A 21,893-nucleotide genomic window follows, 5' to 3' on the forward strand; every position below is an offset into this window, starting at 1 on the left:
TAAAAACATGTTAATTTGTGACTTGTAAAGTGATCTGGATATCTCTCTTTTTGTCGCTAATTATTGCCATATATTTCGTATTGTTTAAGAATAACAAAAGAAACAACAACAACAAAGTAAAAGCAGATTTGCAAATGTCTAATTTGAATTAAACACAAATGATAATCAGTCTGCTTTCCTGTAGGCAGGGAACGGAAGGTAATTGAGATGCACCGTCTTCAACACAACAAAATATCCGTCAGAAATTCACACCTCAAAATCCAGTCTAAAATGCTCTCACCAATGGGTCAATGGGTGACTAAGAAGGGAAGAATAAGTCATTTTTGTCCCTTTCATGATACAGTAACAGGGTCAGTTTTAAAACCATTTTCTGATTTTGTGGATCTTTCACAACTCATCAAACTGCTTTTCTAATTCTAATTAATGAATTCAAAGTGAAACAGAGGCAGTGAGATGAGCATCAATTTAATTGTAATTCGCAGTTTGACACATTCAATGGCATAAAAAGAGAAGAGTGGTGAGGATGGTGGAAACATATTTTAATTGAATTGCTTGACTCGGGACTATTGTTCGCACGCAAAACCTTCATATTTCATGATGAGTTGCTCCATCCCTAAGCAAGTAGGTCTGTGTTCTTGGGTTTGACACTCCTCAGGTGTTGGCCAGTATTCGAGCCAGGTGTTTTCTCCAAAAACATAGTGGAAGCTGAAGAGAAGACGGTAAAAATAAGGTCATCTTTCACATGCAGTGTTCCTTTGCTACTTCGCGGTTTTGGTTATTGCGGATTCACTCGATGGCGGATTTTTCATTTGTGACCATCATGTACTGCTATTGTACCTTGCTATTTAGCCACATTTTCTTGCTGCTTTTCTCCCTTCTAAGTCGGACCAGTCAAACAAAATGTTGATTTTTTTTTTTTTTTGGTATTTGTTTTACAAAAAAACGCGACCATGGAAATTAGACAGTTTGCCGGCCATAACCAGCAGCTCGGTATTTCATTCTATATTTTGCATTTCAAAAGTTATATTTATTTTGTGCAACAAGTGTTGAGAAGGGTGGAACTGTGTGTATGGGGGGGTCATAATGGCTGAAAAGTCACCCCCAATAAATGAGTGAACATCGAACAACAAACAAAACCAGCCTTGATGTAAAAATAAACAAATAAATAAATAAAAAAGGTCACTCAACTCTCGCACACATTATACACATCCGGAGACTTACGTTTGTGCCTCGTCATCTCTGTGAATATCTTTCGATGAGCCCATGACTAAATAGGATTTGCCAATTTCCAGTTGTAAAGCATCCCTGCAGTGTGGATAACTGAGGAATGTGCGCAGTTTCCCTTGGGCACCCATATCTTTATTTCCTGTAACGGCAACATGGTAGAAGAAAAAAAATATGTTGATGGAAAAAGTATCATCAGTATCAGAGCATCAATATTTTTTGAAAAATATCTTGGGTGTCAGGGCTAAACCTCCCAGGTCCAAATTTGGTCAATTTCATATTTTTTCTCACATCTCTGCAATTGGTCAGTTCCCATTTGGGTCTGTTATTTTTAGAATTGATCCAGTAATTTCAAGTGTTGAAACTGACTTGCTCTCTTAAATAATGCAACATTAGTGGTGCAACAAACATGCCGTTTGTTTCCTGAAAAGTCAGCCTTTTGTCATACACAGTGACACCAGTCATACATAAGACAGCTAATGTGAATATTTCCAAGGTCAGTAAAAATCCAATCCCACCTTCTTTGATGACTTGCTTCACCCGTGCTGTATAGATGTCAGTTGACAGACCGTCTTTAGATTGTTCCAATTGTATGTGGTACACTGAGGAAAGCCAAGTTACACATTATCCTCTTGCTTACTCATTCGCGCAATCACCTAATATGACAAATAAAAATCAATATACAGTACTGTACTGTCCGTTCTCTTACCATAGTCTATCTTGCTGGTTGGGGTACTCTCACAAGACTTTTCTGCACGCAAATCATTACTGATTTGACCCTTCTTTTGTAGACTGCAGTTCTCTGGATGGGAGGGAAAGGATTATTGAAGTGGATACAGTGATGTGTCAGTGTTCCGTTATGCAGCTGCGTTTTTTGTTGTTGTGTTTTTTGTTTTGTTTTTCAGAAAATTCACATGATACAGTCTGAGGAAACTGGAAGTTGTCGTCCATCTTACCTTCAGCACAGGTACATTCGTTCTTTGTGCAGAGTTTCAGCAGCTGACCTGCTCTCCTCTCAGGATGGTAGAATTTCACACAATGCCTCTCTACAAATAGACAAGCAGTTTTTGTTGAGCTCACAGAAATGGACAATAATAACTGTCTTGTTGAGTTGTCAAGTGTGGTTTGAGAAAGTTGCTTTGTATGTAGCCACGGACTGAGACTCGTTTCTGATTTTACTGCAAAACCGGATTTTCATTCATTCATTTTCCAATCCGCTCTATCCTCACAAGGGTCAGGGGTGGTGCTGGAGCCTATCCCAGCCGTCTTTGGGCAGTAGGCGGGGGACACCCTGAACCGGTTGCCAGCCAATCGCTGGGCACACACAGACGAATAACCATCAGCGCTCACACTCACACCTAGGGACAATTTTGAGAGTTCAAATCGGCCTGCCATGCATGTTTTTGGAATGTGGGAGGAAACCGGAGTACCCGGAAAAAAACCCACGCAGGCCCGTGGAGAACATGCAAACTCCACACAGGGAGGACGGAGCGGGAATTGAATTGGTCTCTCTGCACTGTGAGGTCGACGCGCTAACCACTGGAGCACTGGGCCGCCCTGCTAAACCGTATTTGACACGATCAATTAGTTCCCCTTGAATCTTCTTCATCTTGTCAAGATGATGATACTAATGCAGCGTGTTATACCGGAGACAAATTCCTTGTGTGTTCTACATACTTGGCCAATAAAGATGATTCTGATCTGATTCTGATTCTTGAATTTGGAGCAGAGAAACTTGGCCACTGGCCACATTCTGATCAAACACACGAGATGAACTCGAACAGCGATTATAACTTATAAGCGATCTTTGACCTCACCAATTCTCAAGTTCATCTGAATCTCTGGATGTCAATAGAAAAATACCGCACACGCCAAAAATTGTGTGCTTATCCAACTCCACATTTTTCATAAAAATATCTATTCGGAAAAAAATAGATCTAATCTTTCTCTGGAGCAGATAATGACACTGTGTGAGGCAGAAATGTCTTTGTGACTCACGATCATAGTATTCATAAACGGACACAGCAGCGGGTTGTAAGATGCCGACTTTCAGGGTCTGGATGACCCTAAAGCTGATTTCCTCACGACGCTTATGAGAGACCTGTGGAGGTGGTGTAAACAAATGTGAAGCAGCTCTAGATGATTGGAAAAGGGGCAAGAGGAAGGGTTGTCCGTCTTACTTTGTCCAAGTAGATGATGAGAGAGCCCTTCTCTGATAAGACTGTGTTCATCTCATACTTAGAAATGGTGGGGGCGTGTCCTTTGGCCAGCTGCACGGAAACATACAATCTCAGAAACTGTTTCGACGCGATAATTACAATGCAAGGTTTGTCTGTGACGGTTCATACCAAGTTCAGGTCATTCTCGTCAACACGGAAGCCAGTCAACAAGCCGATGTCCAAGATTGACATTGATGCATCATGCTCTTTGTTTTTATAACTGCTCAGACACCAGCATAAAATTGAAAATTAGAAACGAGTTGTTTTCCATTTTTTGTCAGCAATATTGAGAAAAGTAAGTTTGCAGTCTATTTTTCCTGATTGTACTTACATCACCTCTATTTTTAGCTTGTATATCTTCTCTTCCTCATCAAGTTTTTCTACAAAGACATAGCAGATGAGCTGATTCACGTTTTTATGCAAACAATGAAAACATTCGGGCAGATGAGCACATTGCCATACTGATTTTTAAAAATGACCAAATATTACATATTACCTGGAATAAGTTGCACCGACAGGTCAAAATTCTGACAGTCACTTTCTTTTTCTGATGGCAGGGCATAATACAAGGACACCAACTGTCGGATTGACACAACAGCAAATTGTATGATTGGAAATCATTTTCAAGGAATGAACATATGTTGGTTCTTTTTATTTTGTAACTAATCTCAAATACAGCAGAAAGTAAATGGCTAGGACTGCATCTGTTCAAGTCTGTTTAAAAACAATAAAATACTTTATAATACTACTAGCTGGTTCGCCGCCCTCCGGGCGGCTCATCAGCTAGTTCCTGCGGAAGGCTGGTAAGGTGGGCCTTCGGCCCACAAAAGTGTTGTTGCTTGGTTCAACTTTTTGTTCATCTTCATTGCTTATCGCGAAAATAAAGAAATGTTCAGCTCTACTAAATAACTAACAATTTCATTGCAATGCTTGTGGGTAGACAACATTTTTTCGCTAAGATGCCCGCGCGATCGTAGTGAGCCACTGCCTGAGCGGCGCAGTGAAGTAGGTACGTTTTGAAAAGGGACAGACGGAAGGACAGACCGCGTGCAGGACGACGCGCAATATATATATACATTTTTTTTGTGATGTCAATCTTTTGATCTGCCTCAATAATGTAATGAATTTATAATAAAAGTCTTTTTTCAGCAATTTTTAGATGAGATGAAAATATAGATAATTAGATCAATTAATTACAGATCATAATTAATTAATCTCACAATTATTTTAATCGCTTGACAGAACTATTCTTTATATCGCTGAGCTTCTGGCATAATTTGAACCAGCCTTTTTGTGTCATTTCCAAGCCAGAGGACACACAATCCCCACGTAAACTCTCCCCCTAACCCTTTCAAGAGACAGCGGTTACCACAGTGGACAGTTTATCATGTTATGAGGTTACAGGTTGCTCTACAGCAGCTGTTAAAAACAGCGTGGAGAATTAGTTGACTTACCGTTAGTGTTGCTTCTCCACTACCTTCAGCTGTCACTTTGACATCTTGGTTAATACTTTGCATCTGTTGGTTAAAAATGCACACAAATGCTTATTTATAGATGTTTAATTTGGACACCAATAAGAATGCTAGATTAATGAGATGTGGGGGCCCTCTCACTTCAGCTGTTCTTGTAGCATGGTGGTTTTGCTTGTTGAAGTTATATTTGAGAGGTCTCGATCTGCCCGGCACATCAATGTCCACTTTCAGATCGTAATCTGGCTCTTTGGCACTGGTCCAATATTCCGATATAGCTTGATATACAATGATTGTCGCCTATCCAGACAAAAAGAGGAAAAGCTCTGAGCTGAGCCCAGATGACACGAACTTGGCCATAAAATATACTCTCACCTGAGTCGATCCATAGCCTCCGCCCACCTTCCTCTGCTTGTTGAACCATCGCACCACAGGTCTGGCGTCCTCAAAGGCCTTTATGAACAGATTCAAATAAAAATTTTGCACTGGATGGACAGTACATGTAGCAACTATCAACTACTGTTGAAAATGGTTCTCAGTCAATAATATTACAGGACAATGTGGTAAACCTTTGCTTAAATTAATGATGATGTTTTACATTGATTTTGATGTATCCTCGGCGACAAGGTAAGCCTTGAACAGAGTTTCTTTCTAGAAAAATCACCCCATTTTTTTTGTGTAGCCCGTATGAATCAAATGCACTTACCTGAGCCTTGACCAAAGCCAGAAGAGCATAGGCTGTAGCCTCCAGTGTATAAATATGGCCCTTTGGTACAGGCCAATGAGTAAACTCTGCAAGGAGACATGCAATTTGTAAAACGTTGCTTTAATTCACATTTTATAATAAGTAATTATCTGCAACGCAACAAAACACAATTTCATTAACATCATTCATTTTTGTAACGGATCCCCAAAAAGATATATTTATTCTGGAAATCACAATACTATGGCTACAGTGTGTCAAATTCGATTAGAATGTATTTTCTTTTCTTTTCTTTTTTTCCTTCGGTCACAGCACTATCATTTAGCTTTGATTGTAGAATACCAAGGAGTAAAATTAACACCGTTTTAGAATTCACCTGGGGAAGCAAACTTGAAGAGGATGTCCTTGTTCAGTTTATCCTTATTCGCTAAAGCATATGATGTTATGGCAACAGCATAAGGGTTGGTGAGGCTGGGCAGACGCTTTTCCAGGTAAGCAAGAGCTTTGGCCTCGCTATCTTCCAAACTCTGGAAAGATGGAGAAGAGGGTAAAATGGGGCATCATGATGGTACCAAGGGTAAGTCCTTGGACCCCTGTTGTTCTGTTGTTCAAAACGTCAATGGTGGCAACGCAGATTTAGTTATCAATTTCCCCTGATGACAGATGTGCCCCTATGCGATGGATTAAGCTTTCCTCAAAAATTGGAGAATATCAGTTTTATTTATAGGGACATATGGTCAGGGTAGACAAGAGAGTCAATGTTACATTACTCCCCGGTGTTCTTTCCCATACCCTTACCAAGGGGTAAACTGTGTTTGGCTCCAATAAATTCATCCTAACTCATCCAATTGTTTACCGACTAACACACAGATGGGTTTGTTGGAAACATCAAGACACCTAGTTACAGTCATTTTATAATCAGGTCTGTCATATTAAGTATAAAGGGAAGATGAAATGCCTTTACTTATTTTTTTAAAAGGGAGACCTGAAAAACAACAACAATAATAATGCAACAACAACAACCTTGACCTTATATTAAATATTCTTATGTTGTTCTTGCCATCACAATGGTGAACAATTCTGGACTGAGAGACAAATAATTAAATGTTGAAACACACGTTTCAATGAAGGTCAACATTGAAATATAGGCTAATCATGTACTTTGGGTTCATAGTTTTATATTTGAGACCCGAGGAATAGCGCCTCACCAGTGATGAACCTCACGTCACTGGTTCTATGTCATCCCGACTGACTGGTTAAAGCACTGAATGTTTATTCTGCACATGCTCAGTTTGAGTATAAACCCGGACAGGTATCGCCTAAATTCAGGTGTCACCAGAGGTTTGTTTCCAACAGTTTTCTCAGCCAAACATGAGGTTTCCGAGTGACTGAATGTTCTGGCGGTCATCTGGGATTCCTAAACACTAAGTCACATTCGTAACTTTTGTTTTAGTGAGATTGGCACAGGAATGTACTGTAAAGTTTTAACTAGTTATGTATCACACATGACAGGAACACTAGCAATGACATTAAATACATTAAACACATTAAAACAGACATTAAAAACAAATAAAAATACCTGATCAGTCATACTAATGCAGAATTCTTCCATCCATCGCTTTTTCAGGCCAGTAATTAAAAGCTGTTGGCAAGTTCAGTATACAGTATGGGGTAAAACACTCACATTAACAGTGTCAGAGCAAAGTGCGCTGGACTCCTGCATTGCAATGAGATGGAAGGCTGTCATGGAGGCGTCTGAGTCTCCACCCCGCACGTCACCCTAAACACATGCATACGCACAGACACGATACAAAAATTAAACAACATCATCAGAATCATGAGCAAAAAGATCAATTAACTGCAATGAAAAATGATTGTCCTTACAATCATCTCGCCGTGAGCCACCCTGCCTACTTCTCGAAACATGCCGTCAGGTTGCTGTGCTTTGAGAATAAGAAACTTGACAGCATCACAGATCACATCTTTTTGCACTGCCACCAGCTGGTTGGACATGGAGAACACTTTGGCAACATAGGCTGTCAGCCTGAAAGACGAGATGGCACACAACTTCAGTTCCAGTCATTGGAAAATGGAATCTTACTTTGTTCTTGAAAGATTAAGAATGGCAAATACATTTTTTTTTTTTTTGTTTGTTTGAGTGACTTACCAGCTGCTACTACCTCTTTGGGCCCACACAGAAAAAGAGCCATCTTTCTTCCGGAAAGCAAGCTCATTTCTGTACCCTGTGCCCAAAACAGACTTTTTAACACATATTTCACTGTCTTTCATCATTGACAGTTTGTGGAATCCTCAGTATTTAATATTAAACATTTGTAATTAATGCCTGTTTCTTAAACAGTATAATGTGAACCTACCAGTTTTTATGTGTTGCAGGGCTTCATTACGTTTCTGAAAGCCAACAGTTTCCCACTGGTTGGTTTTGTCCAAATAGGTCGTTGCAATTACAGGCAGGGTCATGTGGATCATGTTCTGCTCTCCACAGCCACTAGGCTGATAAATCAGGCTACCCATTGATGTCCCAGCAATGGCATTCTCCACCAGTGCACCAACTTGTTCTCTGCCTACATGAACATAGATACACAGAATTACAAAAAAAACAAAACAAAAAAAACCTAACCCCCTGAAAAAAAGATTGTTGTCGCACATATTTTCTTTTTGTCAGCATCTGGATTTGTCTAGTTCTAGCAACGTGGATAGTTGGACACAACCAAAATATATCTCACCTATCACAGAGATTTGTGTGACAGAGTCAGTGCCTGGTACCACATCTTTCTTGGGAATTTGACTGTTGATAATGACTTCTTGTTTACCATCTACAGTGTATACACAAAAGTTTGAGTATTAAGTGCCAAAAAATAAAATAAAATAACAACACAGTGTCGTGGAATGTGAAAACTTACTTATTCCTTCTTTAGCAGGGTCAAGGTTTACGATCTGAGGAGCCTTAACCAGCACCCCTTCAGGCTAGAAAAGCAAAAATAGGGATTTAAGAAGAGACAATTAGGATTTACTGTATGTTGTACACAGTTGTGGAGATTTTTGGCTCTATTTTAGATGATTTATATGATTTAGTCAGCCGTGCCCGCCTCGCACTCAGGATGAGCATTAAATCAGATGACATTCATAACACACATCCGGACTGCCGAATCTGTCTGCCTGCACCTCGATCTAACACACCAAAATCGCATCATACCACCTAAACTACAATTTAGACACGCTTTACCGAATATAAAATCCAGTCTACTTTTGTAACTAAATTTGCAGATACACTGGGGGCGCAGCAGGAATGCCCAGTGAGTTGTAGCACATCTATCAAATTCACAAACACAACTTGAATATTGCAGTTATGCCCATACTTATCCTGAGCACATGTGTGCCAGTCTACTAAAGAGGGCCCTTTGTGTTCAACTAATTTTCACCATTTCACTTTTCCAAAAATGCACCCCTTGTCTTGGGTATGCCTAAGGCAGCACTGTGATTCACTAAGGAGTCTGGCATGAGTCAACCCTCCCCCACTACTTAAGACATATACCGGTACTCTACAAGTGCATTTTCTCTATGGATCGTTCGTGGCCACTTTAGAGTGCCTCATTGTTGACAATAAGTTTGCCCACGAAATGGGGTTGAAGGCAGAAGAGTAAGTATGGATGGATGGATGGATGGATGGATGGATGGATGGATGGATGGATGGATGGATGGATGGATGGATGGATGGATGGATGGATGGATGGATGGATAGATGGATGGATGGATGGATGGATGGATGGATGGATGGATGGATGGATAGATGGATAGATGGATAGATAGATAGATAGATAGATAGATAGATAGATAGATAGATAGATAGATAGATAGATAGATAGATAGATAGATAGATAGATAGATAGATAGATAGATAGATAGATAGATAGATAGATAGATAGATAGATGTGTGTGTGGGGGGGTATTTAACTTGACAGCCAGCTTGTGGACTGACACTTGGGGCTTGCATGGATGCTTTAGAGTGCCTCAAAGGAGAGTTCAAGTGCGCCCAGTCCCATGCTCCCATTGAAAGTCCAACCCCCTGACTTTACATGATGAGTATGAAAATTATATTAAAACGCCTGTATCACCCACTCTGGGGAGGTACCTTAAGTATGAATGCTTCCAAATGTGAAGTGGGGAATTCATATTGTGTCGGAAGTGAAATGTGTATTTGGCGGGTTGTCTTGGACAGTGTTGTGTCAAATTTCGATATTTCTTTTGAATGTACTGCGCTTTTAAAGTGCCTGATAAGAACACTCTTTTTGACAAGCATAAGCTGTACATAAAACTATTAACACTTGAGATTGAACATTTCAATAGCCACTCTTAAATATTCTTTTACCACCACTTTCAGCTCCTTCAGTATTCCATCAGCGAGATGTGAACCTCTCACAGCTGCTTTGACTTCGATACCAAACTTTCCTTTCTCCATGGGAATGATGATATAGGGTACAGCTAACGTAGTTTGGGCGCCCATTTCAAACTCCTGTCTGAACTTTAAGCGCTTGGAGGCTGCACTGCACACATGTGCCGTCTCGAACAGATCCACGCGGACCTTGAACATAAAAGATGGAGAAGGGAACTGAGGGCCGGTCTAGTTTTATGGTGTCCACACATTGCAGATAAGAACAGAATGTTGACAGTATTGTTTTAAATATGGGTTCACCTTCTAAAACAGCATAGTCAACTCAAACAGACTTACCGTGATTTCATCAGGGCTGTAGTTGTGGAGGATTGCCTTGATTTCAATCTGCTCTCCACGCACAGCCGAATAGGGAAGCTTGAGGTCAATGAAGAAATCCTTCCGTACTATAACTTCTAAAGGTTCACTGACACAGATTCCTAAAAGATAGTGACAATTGAAAAAAGGTTACATGGGAAAAAGAATCCAGAGCTAGCCAGAATTTGAAATGAGGGGATACTCACCATGAGTTTTGGAGAGACTAATACCCATGAACTGCCATGTTGTGATGGAGTCTTGCATCGGGAGATAATTCACATGTGACGTGGTATCACTGAAACAAAAAAAAACCCAACTGTTTAGACTTTTGCACAGGGTGTGTATATCTATGTGCTGTATAAAGTACATGTTTTGTTTTGTTTTTTTTGCACAGCTTTGAACTGAATATGTTTTAATGAATAGGGGTACCTACAGTCCCTACCTAGTGCGTGTTTTGTGTACACAACTACACACACACACACACACACACACACACACACACACACACACACACACACACACACACGCACAGTCACGCACATTATTAGACCAGTTTCCTTACCAATTCGGAGTTTGTCGAGGGCAAGCAGGCAATTTAATATCAGACCAATGCCAGCTTTCAGGGAAATTCGTCCGGGTAACAATTTCAATATTGTCCATGTAAATGTGATCGTTCTTCTCACCTTTAGAAGAGATTTGAAAAGAGTCATGAGAAAGTAGTGATTTCAGTAGACTATGGATATTGTCCCATGTGTGGATTTCTTACTCCGAGCTATTTGAAGGGTGTCGTGCTTCATCTCGGCTCTCTGGCCTTCCAGCTCCTTGCAGCAATACAAGAAGGCGTTGACACATGCCTTTCCATCACTAATGTACTCGCTGCGTGTTTCGCAAGTGTATGAGAGTGGAATTATCCTCATGCCATCCAAACAACATTCCTTCTCTTGCCCTTCATATTTACTTGCTGAAAACAAAGGAAACGCGAAAGACGCACAGGCCACAGTCACCAACTTGATGATATGATGTATATTGCCAGTGATTTTTTTTCTCAATTGTTTAGCATACAATGACTAGTGATGGAGATAAATTGTTACCTAAGGTTGTGGTAACCTGTAACAGAGTTGAAGCTCGTTTGCTCCTGCTGGGTGAGGGACATTTCAGCTCTGGAAATGTAGCACAATTTAATCATGAAAATGATCCAGATAGAGATGACAGAATGAAAAACTGTTGGGCAGCTGCAACCTGTGATGCAACAAGCCTGACAATCAATTGGGACAACAGTATTCAACATATATCAAAAAATAAAATAAAGCAAAATAACTACAAATATCAATGAGACAGGTTTGACATGGGAAAGCCCACTCGAAAATCCAGTTTTTGTTTGTTTGTTTTTAACCAGGTTCTGCCTAAACCCCCGATTTCTTGATTTTGCAAGACTTAATTTTGCTGTTTTTAATGACAGCTGATAAAAAACTTGCATTTTCAGGTCTTTGTTCTATTCTATGGACAGATTGGCTCATAGTAGTGTAAGCACCTGCCCTTCCCTGGATGAAAATAATGGCCTTTCTGCTAGAGCCCTTTTTTCTTCCATTTGACAATATTTAAAAGAAAAAGACATCTCTGTCATCAAAAATAGTTTAATATCGCAAAGGCATTTATTTGCGATATTGTGACAATTTTGTTCCCAGCCGCATGGCATACAAGTACTTATCTGGCTAATTTAGGTTTGAAAGTGTTTGTAGCCCTACTTTAAGTGGCTACTGGTAAATCGAAAATGAATCAAAGTGAATCGCTAAGTTGCATGAATTTGTGGTTTCATGAATCAATATCGTAGCACATATTTAGGGCTATACAGAGGAAGAAAGATTTAACTCGATTGTTTTGTTTTTGTTTTTTTAAGTGGAGCTTTTGCAGCTATCGCTTTATAAAGGACAGTCTCGCTGGGGCGTTCACGACCTACACCGGATTTTGACAACATTTGACTTGTCTATTTGTCTGTCATGTAAAGTAAGAGACAGAAAAACAAGCAAATCTGTCACCTTGTCGGTAGGGGGTTCCTTGTGCAGTGTTGGTCTCAAACAACAGCCCTGCATCATAGAACACACTCATTCCATCTTTGCCTCCACCTGGTGTGCAGCCTGTGTCGTACTTCTCCACGGTTTCCCACACCTGTGAAGCAATAACATGTAAAGTTTTATTTCGCCTTCAAGGTACCAAAAACAACATTCACAACATTACACTTTTGCAGGCTGAGGATTATCATCTTTGCACACTATTTGTAGGGTTTCTCAATGATGATTTCCTTAGCATGATCCACATTTTCATTGACTTGTTTGAAAGTATTTCTCATCTGGCAGCACCGCTTCTAATTAGCACCAAACAAAGAAGTCAAAAGGAGTTGCCTTTTTCTGGGTCAGACGATGCTTCTTGTTCAGAACATAAATGCCTTTGTCAACTGCCACCAGACCCACGGTGGCCTCTGGGTCTCCAGTGACCTTGAGTCCAAAAATCTTGCGAGGTTCAAAGGATGGTGCTGGTCTTGTTGATTCCAGTTTGAGCTAAATAAACGAGGGAAATGAATGAGACACAGAACAGTGTTTTCGAAAATCAACGAATCAATCATTTCTACTCGGAAGAAAACTTCACCACCACTATCGCCACACGGGTAACCACTTATGATAGTTAAACTCTCATTTTACCATGCCCATGCAGGAGTCCTTGACATCCACCCACACAGAGTCCGACACCACCTCGTTGTTATCTGGGCGGTAGTAAGCTACGATTCGGAATGATGGGAGCATGTCTTTGGTGATGGGAACGATGAGAGAGATCAGAACTTGGCCAATCGTCCTGTGACGCCCATATTTCACGAGTTGTCCTCTGCCAATGATCTAAAGAGACAAAGCTCAATGTTCATCTGTGAAAATGACAAACAAACACACACACACACGGTCGGGTATAAAACAACTCTCACCAAGTATGTGATGTCAGTATCTCGAGTTGGTGCCATGTTTAGATTGAGGTTGATTTTCAGGTTATCTCCCAAATCTAGCTCAGCTGTGTCCACACCTGCAAAAGTAAAAATTGTGAGATGACGTACTGAAATTGCTTCTGCGTACTAGTACTTGCAGTGGCGGATGCTGGTCTGTCAAGGAAGGGAAGCTCAATTTCGGCCTACATCATAAAATGTGTCCGTTTATTTCTACGTGAATTCTACTCTCCGTTCCTTTTCAAGAAAATGATATGTGACCCTGTCATAACAACAAGGCATCTTTTCCAGGGACTTAACTAGTGTTCCGCTGCTCGGTTAGGACAGAAACTGTGGTGATATAAGTCAGTCTGCGAACAAAAGCAACTACAATAAAGCCCACCAAAAATAAAAGATTAATTTAGCGCTAGTTGTTTTCAACAAAGAGTGTCACTAAGATGATTAGAAGAGGTCTCCAGTTCAACTCAGAACAGAATGAGAATTAAAAAATGCTCCCACAGATGCCTACACCTGAAGATCGGTGATTGGCTCATTTCGCTGTCAATCAAAAAGCGATTCAGCCTCAGACAATCATCATGCAGAAAAGCTGAGCGTCCAGGCCAGCCCATACACGCCACTGTCCATAGACTCCCAGAGACGCTGAGCGTCCGATGGGCGGGACAAAACCAGTAATTATCCAATGACTCATCTCGTTTCAATGCATTGGGACAACGGGCTCTGAACTCTCCAGACGCCCAGCGTCCGCCCTGTAGATTCTCAGCGTCCACACAGTTTAAAGCACTATGAAGCTGCGGGACTGAATGAGAAGAGAGTTGCGTCGTAACCAGTCATAAGAAGCTGATTCGGAGCAAAAATTGAGCGCGTTGTAGCACATATTTAGTCAATGACATGTACACACAATTGGAGGTACACACGTATATTTGATCACTTATTTTTTGACATTTTAGGGGAAGCTGAGCTTCCCTTGCAGTCTTTGAGTAATCGCCTCTGAGTACTTGTACATGGGTTGATGAGAATAGCATCCTTTTACCTATGTGAATGTAATGTTTGCTTTTGGTAGTATGTGGGATGGCTTCCATTGTAGCAGTTGCTTGTCTCGCTCGGAGAATTTTAGGATCATTGGTCCATGCCTGTCGTAAAAAACAGACAAGAAGGCGGTGGTAAGTCTTTTTAAAGTTGACAGACTGTATGAGAATAAATCACATGCTGTGAGGCCCCTAAGAAAGACCAAAATGCTGTGTTTGTCCATGTCCGTAGTTACTTTCGCTTGCACTTCAAAACAGGAAACAGACTTACATTGATTGTCAATTTTGTGTCCCTTGCAACTGTATTGACAGTGAGCTTAGCCCTGCCGTTGTCTGAGGTGAAGCCTTGCACCTCACCCGGGTTCACCACTACAGGAAGACCTCGTGCTGGAGTATCGTCAGGATTCACAACTTTAAGCTGCCTCCCAAGACACACACACACAAAACAAAAAACTTGCTTTGTTAGCAAACATTCAACAGTTTTTCACTCAATGTAGTTATTATAAGCCAAGTTGTATATGTTTGCCATTGGAAGGAAAAGGAGAAATATTTTCACAATATCTTATTGTACTGGATCTGTCAGTAAGTAATTAAAATTGTATTTACAGTGCAGTATAGTACATTTTACTCCATTGGCACTGTCATAGCTGCACTGTTAAAAGTTGTGACGCTAAAGTGTATTTTTGGTTTTGTTATGTAGTTGATTTTCGAGCCTCGGTGAAATCCACAAGTTCACACGGAAAAAATGCCAGCTATAAAATAAAAAACGTAACATTGCTTGAGCGTCAAAGTGGACAAACATTTGACACAATGCAAACAGAGAGCTCTCATGTTAGTGCAAACAACACGAGAGGCGCCCGGGCTGGTTTACGTTCAGCCATCAAAATGATTTGACGTCTTATTGATGTTTTATTATAAACAAATAAGTGCACTTTACCGTAACATCAAAGGACATTCCGGGTTTAAAATATTTGGGCGTCTTCGTGAATTCGATGCGGTATGGAGAAGTGACAATCTGGATGCCTCTCAACTCTGCTTCTACCATTTCACTACCTATGAAGACACACAACAATGCATAACTAGATAACTAGAATTAAATGTTATCCGTTGCAGGCTGAATGGGTGTAACTCTTCCAGGAAAAATCTTTCAGAACATTCTCTTACCACTCAAGGTCATTACGCTGACCGACACAAATATGTGACTTCCCACCAAATCATCAATATTTGGGACCGTTTGTGTCATCTGTGCTCTCTTCAGTGTGACAACTCCACTGCCTGTCTCGATCTAAAAGTCCAAAACACAGACACAATTTTAAAAAATAAAATAAAATAAAAAGAGAGAGATAGATGAACATTAGTGTTCTTCAGTTGTCGAGCTCAGTCAAAGAATTAGAATTTGTTGACACAATTTAGTTAGCACATCAGTACCACGGCATGACTTTAAATTTGCTACACTAACTTCCTCCACTAAGTTCATGCGTTTGTATTGCTTAACCAGTTAGCTGTAGCTGCTCTATTGTCATTTAGGTGTGAAGAACATATTCTCGTTGCTTGTTATTTGCCCTTTGGTAAAAAACATTTCATGTTTAATTGCTAAAACAAAGAAAAAGAAAAAATAAATCTGTGAAATGGCATATTCATTAATATTTTCTGTCATAAAATGTATGGGGAGAATAATTATAAAAAGGCAATGGATTGATTGATCAATGATTGTCCCCATTGACCAAAAAAAATCTGTTATGCAGTATATGTGCTTTGTGCTATGATCTAAAATACTCTATGTACATCATGGTGTGCAGTCTTGCAGATGCCATATTTGGAAAATAGGATACAATATGAGTTTAATACTTACAGGCACTCTCTGAAGAGATTGCGGAAAGCTCCTCTTTTCACCATCCTTGAGAAACCCAAAGACCACAAAGGCCGTCCCATCTACCTCTCTACCAAATAGATACCTAAATCACATTGGGGAAAATTAGTGGCGTTCATGATTAAGAAGGGATGTAAAACACAGAATGGCACTTTTTTGCACCAAAACGACTCCCACTCACGTGGCTTTGATGTCAACAGTGAATTCTTCGCTATCCTTATAGAAGAAGGGGACGAAAGGCGTTAATTTAACTTCAAAACTCGGGAGCACTGAAAGTTAGGAAAACATTTGAGTGTTACAAATTGGACCAAAAGTAAGACACTTTTCTGTGAAACAGATCACAATCAAGTAGGCTCTCACCGTACTCTTTGACCTCAAACTGTGCATAGAAGCTCTGCTGTGGATGACTTTGGAACTTGGCCACTATTTTCCACAGTCCAGGACTACACACAGAAATTCAAATTCAAGTTTTTCAAAATGTCTGGAAAAGCATGCATTTGTGTATTCAATCTATCATACACTTTAATTACAGATTTACATTTGAGAAATGCCGTGGGTAGAGTTTACACTTACTTATATATATAAGTACTTAATTAGCGGCACCCCTGCTGTCAGTAATTTACAGTTATTTTTATTTCTTTGCATTGTCAATTTGCCATAAAAAAAATCTTCATTCTTGAGTCGAAGAAAATATACATATGTGGAATGTGGAAAAAGAGAATTTAAAAAAAAATCACCTGACAATCTCAGCAAGTTTGAAGTTTCCAGTGTAGATCCCTGACTTCAGAAAGACTGACTCAAGAGGTAAAACGACATCTTCGGGGGTCTAGGGATAAAGAATATTGAACAAACTTTATCATCAACCTCATAAGTTTATTTTTGATCATGTATTTGAGCCAGGCGACAATAGCTCTTTTATGAAGTGTGAGATTGATTGACTGAATGCAGTGATGCCACAAAAAGGGCAGCCAACCCATTATCATCCATCCGTTCTATTTCATGTAACAACCAACGTCCTCATTTCATTATCAGCTTTCTTAAAATGTGATTGTCCCTTCCGATGATATGTTACACCTCTGAAGGGAGGCTTTTCAGCTGCTGGGAACATTTTGGATAAAAATGGTAACCTACCATCATCTCGATGATTATGGCAGCAGCCTCATCTTGATTTTGATGATCTCTCTCAATAGGTTCCATGCTAGGCGTAACTCCAAAAATCCTGTAGTTCACTGAAAGACAGTGGGACGGATTTCAATTGCTGCTCGGTTGTTTTGAGCCATATTGGTGATAATGACGCCACGCATGGCGCACCCGTGCTGTCGGGGGTGTAGAGATTCTTGTCTGTCTGGATGAAGATGTATCCAGACTGAAAGGAGACCAAAACCACTTTCTCCAACAGTCGGTCAGGGAATTGAGCTTGCAGGTACACATACTGCTTCATGTTGGGGTCTGTACTAAAGTCTCCTGTCGGTATCTAATGGGTGAGAAGCACAAAGACAAGGATGTATTAAAATGCTCAGAGACAGCAAAAATATATGGATAGTGTCTCTCTTTTACCGTGATTTGTCCGAATCCTTGGAAGTTGTTTGCGCTATTAAGGGTCACAGACGCACCCAACCCAAGTTTTTTGGTTTTGGTTGGATGGTTCATCACGTTGATGTCCACCTTGATGTCACCCCCAGTGCAGTCTTGACACTCCACAAAAATGTTTTCTGCTGCTCCTACCCGCAACAGGTTGGGGGAAGACATCACTTTCCTGCAGCACATTAGAGGGACAATCATTACAGGCTAAGGATTAGCCAAGGATATACAGACGTACGCGCTTGGTCATAACATTAGGTACACCGGCACATTATAATGACACTCCACAGCAGAGCTGTATCAAAAATGTGCCTTTTATGAATTTTATTCAAAATTTCCACAAAGTATTCCACACATCATATTGCTATATTATACAGTATATCATAAAGTACTTTCATACTTGGTGAAGTGTTTTAAAGGACGGATTTAATGAATTTGCTCATCTGCTTTATCTTTTTCATGTTGCAGCAGGATTCTTCAGTGAACATTAGCGAATGCAGTTTGCACTTGCATTGTTTCTTCTTCTTCCTTTTCCTCGCTTTCTTATCATTTTGATCATGTCACGACCCTATCTAAACACCCCACCATGTCACGCCTAAGGAGAACGTCCCTCGCAGCCACCCCTACACAAAATCTGCAAATAATGAGTCAACCGTTGACTGCAAGGAGTAAAATCCAGCATTTGATAAGAACAAATTTCACCTGTTTGTTTGTTTTACCCAGTTTGATGTAATGAAACAAATATCCGACCAAATTACCTTGACTTGTGGAACTGCAAACGAGCGGTCTTGCTAATCATTATGCAAGTGGACTAAGCCAATGTTTACAATTCTCAAATGTTATTTATTCAAATACAGTGCGTGATAGTCATGAAGGCTAGACAGACAGACAGTTCGACAACCCGATAGCTAGATAGATAGTTACATGAACAGCTATGGGATTGTAGTGCCAAAAACAGTGCCTTAAGGCTTTACATGTTTTCCTTTCTGTTAGTCACATGATGGACGGCCCAGTGGTCCAGTGGTTAGCGCGTCGACCTCACAGTGCAGAGGTCGTGGGTTTGACCCTGGCTCCGGCCTTCCTGTGTGGAGTTTGCATGTTCTCCCCAGGCCTGCATAGGTTTTCTCCGAGTACTCTGGTTTCCTCCCACATTCCAAAAACATGCATGGCAGGCTAATTTGAACACTCAAAATTGTCCGTGAGTGTGAGCGCGGATGCTTGTTCGTCTCCGTGTGCCCTGCGATTGGCTACCATCCGGTTCAGGGTGTCCCCTGCCTACTGCCCGAAGACAGCTGTGATAGGCTCCAGCACCCCCGCGACCCTTGTGAGGATAAAGCGGATCGGAAAATGAATGGATGGATAGTCACATGACACACCTAGTGGTTCCAGTCATTATTAAAGAAAACTTAGCGGGCTACTAATTGTTTTTCTAAACAATAGATAGTACAAGCAGATAGATCCCATTGAATGTGTTCGAAGTTGAGTGCCAAGTCTACTTACAATGGAACACCATCAGCCACAGAAGACAAACAGGCAAAGGCCAGTGAGGCCAGCAGCCAGAGAGGAGTTGTACCCATTCTCTCCCCAATCCGCAACTACTGTCAAAGTAGAGTTTAGTGCTACAACGCTCCCCTTTTATATCCCTCTCAACTCGTCTCCTCCCAATAGGTCCATATAGGTTGCGCAAAATCATTTCCCGGCAGCAGTTGCCAAATTGCGGAGATTAGCAAAGGCCCACGAAGGGCCCATTGAAAAATCAATGTCTTGATGAACTGACTATCGTTTTGATGCAAAGGATTAATGAATACACAAATGTCTCAAAAGTTGGTGTTCATTTTCTGACCCTGCTGGATCAATATAGCTTTTGAACCTGGCCAAGCACACAAGGTTAAAGTTGTGTAATGCCTGACAAACATTTTGTGAGTTTCAGCAACATGGAATTTTCTCTGATGACAAACTTGTGCTTGGCAAATGGACACAGCAATCAACTGATTTCTCAAACATGGCTTAAAACTGATTTATTTCAGAAGTCATAATTCAGGCTTTTTTTTAACTAAAGCAATATCTAATACATGGTAATATGTTTGCAGACCTATTAATTAATTAATAATTAATGTCATTTTTCACATGGATGTAATTCAACTTTTTATTTATTTAATGAACCTTATCTTTCAACTTGACAGGAAAAAAGAGAAACACCATACATTCTGCCACTCCTAAAGAGTGCAAAATTTTTTTTTTTCCTTTTGCTTTTGATTGATTTCTTTTAACTTTTGAATAAGCTTTATTTGCTTTACGGTAACAAAAACAACTGAATCATAAATTATATATTTAACCCACTTACATGTTCAATTAATAAATAAATAAATAATTCACATGAGCGGATCTTAAAATTGCAGTGATTTGTAACAAAACACTGAACATGATTCAAACTCCTAATCTGCAATGTTTCCAGATTTCCAGTGGTTTCGTCCATCCATCCATTTTCTGATCCGCTTTTATCCTCACTAAGGGTCGCGTGGCATGCTGGAGCCCAGTTGGCGAGGGGACACCCTGAACTGGTTGCCAGCCTATCACAGGGCACCATGAGACAAACAACCATCCGCGCCCATACTCACAGCTAGGGACAATTTTGAGTCTTCGATCAGCCTGCCATGCTTGTTTTTGGAACGTGGGAGGAAACCGGAGTACCCGGAGAAACCCCACATAAGCACGAGGAGAACACGCAGGAACTCCACACAGGAACGCCGGAGCTAGAATCAAACCCGGTAGGTGAGGTCGACGCGCAATCAGGGGTGTCAAACTCAGGTCCTGGAGAGGGACCCTGTCTTGCATGTTTTCCAAGTCTCTCTGTTGCAACACACCTGATTCAAATGATCAGATCATCAGCAAGCTCTGCGGAAGCCTGACATCGAACCTGTTCATTTGGAGTCAACATGAAGTCAGGATTTAATCATGTTAACACACCTATGGCAGAATCATCAATGACACCACCCTCCACTTCTTTTCTCTGGCTAAAATATATTACCCCTTTGGTTTGCCCTGAAAACAAAGTTTAAAAACTGACTTTTGTTTTTCTGTGGACGTGTGTATTTACAACACAGAGTAAAAATTTGCCTATTAAAAAAAATCATTCTCCACATTTCGTAAAAACCATGTGTAAAAAATTGTGAAAATTGGTAAAAGATGCTAACACATACAAAAATGTATTTGGTCACAGTATGAATACTTGACCATCTAGATGACTGTTACAACATTCACTGCTGTTAACTTCCTGAATTACTCTCTAGTAAATTTCTGCATGCCTCCTTGAAAACAGAGGTTAATATAGAAAGACCCCCACTTTTGTTTGACTGCACAATCGAGAACCAGGCGTTTCTTTGATGCATGTCATGTCTTAAAATTTCCTGTTGATTTTCTAAACGTCTTTCCTGATGTGCCCTCTAGTGGCACTCGTTTTACATTGTCCAACAGGGACCCGTAAAGTCTTTCAGGCAGGAATGGGCTGGCTTTGGGAGTAACCGAATACATGTAACGGTGTTCCATGTATTCACTCTGCAAGCTCATGGTGGCATCATGGAGCTCCGGTCGGGCCAGATATTGACAGCGTCCTTCTATCAACGGCAGTCCACAGAGGGAAATCTATGAGGAAGCTGCTATATGCATGTGCATTATTTGTCCACGCACTCTTGAAAAGTGTCTGTAAAACCCCAGCCACATACATATATGACAAATGAATGTAGCTGAAAACTCATACATCCGTACAAAATGCACACAAGCACGAAGAGGACATGCAAATTCCTCACAGAAAACAATTGAACAAATGTGGAAATAGGTAAATTAGTTGGTAGGTGCTTTGTACAGAATAAACGTTGGTGTGAAAAGTTACAAAAAAGAGCTAGTTTACCAATTAAATACTTGCAGTTATTTATTATCACTTTTTAAAGCAGTTGGCGCGGACGTACCTGTTTTTAAACACGAAATAATGAAAAACAAGAGCCCAAAACAACAAACGTTTGTCGAACGTGGCACAAACAGAGAATGGCAGACG

General features: G+C 40.5%; 1 protein-coding gene and 1 long non-coding RNA gene across 2 annotated transcripts; both read right to left on the reverse strand.

Moving 5' to 3' along the window:
- Nucleotides 1-446: 446 nt before the first annotated feature.
- Nucleotides 447-19,468, reverse strand: LOC127613839 (complement C3-like). Its single transcript, XM_052085100.1, has 43 exons — nt 19,343-19,468; nt 17,819-18,017; nt 17,573-17,735; nt 17,393-17,490; nt 16,999-17,087; nt 16,622-16,704; nt 16,443-16,530; nt 16,244-16,346; nt 15,556-15,676; nt 15,329-15,444; nt 14,663-14,809; nt 14,397-14,496; nt 13,352-13,446; nt 13,077-13,268; nt 12,780-12,935; nt 12,417-12,546; nt 11,472-11,540; nt 11,147-11,341; nt 10,943-11,063; nt 10,587-10,675; nt 10,363-10,502; nt 10,003-10,215; nt 8,537-8,600; nt 8,360-8,449; nt 7,991-8,197; nt 7,783-7,858; nt 7,500-7,659; nt 7,300-7,395; nt 5,992-6,142; nt 5,619-5,704; nt 5,288-5,365; nt 5,057-5,212; nt 4,898-4,960; nt 3,940-4,021; nt 3,775-3,823; nt 3,573-3,663; nt 3,405-3,494; nt 3,223-3,325; nt 2,181-2,270; nt 1,934-2,026; nt 1,743-1,826; nt 1,222-1,366; nt 447-705 (listed from the first exon to the last, which is right to left on the reverse strand). Exons 1-43 carry the CDS (start codon nt 19,417-19,419, stop codon nt 564-566), a joined length of 4,980 nt encoding a protein of 1,659 aa, XP_051941060.1. The 5' UTR covers nt 19,420-19,468; the 3' UTR covers nt 447-563.
- A 1,561-nt stretch (nt 19,469-21,029) lies between these two features.
- Nucleotides 21,030-21,884, reverse strand: LOC127613860 (uncharacterized). The gene is made up of 2 exons (XR_007966346.1): nt 21,808-21,884; nt 21,030-21,542 (listed from the first exon to the last, which is right to left on the reverse strand). It is a non-coding gene; the product is annotated as an uncharacterized LOC127613860 (long non-coding RNA).
- Nucleotides 21,885-21,893: the final 9 nt, after the last annotated feature.

Source organism: Hippocampus zosterae, chromosome 13, assembly GCF_025434085.1.
Source record: "Hippocampus zosterae strain Florida chromosome 13, ASM2543408v3, whole genome shotgun sequence".
NCBI lineage: Eukaryota > Metazoa > Chordata > Actinopteri > Syngnathiformes > Syngnathidae > Hippocampus > Hippocampus zosterae.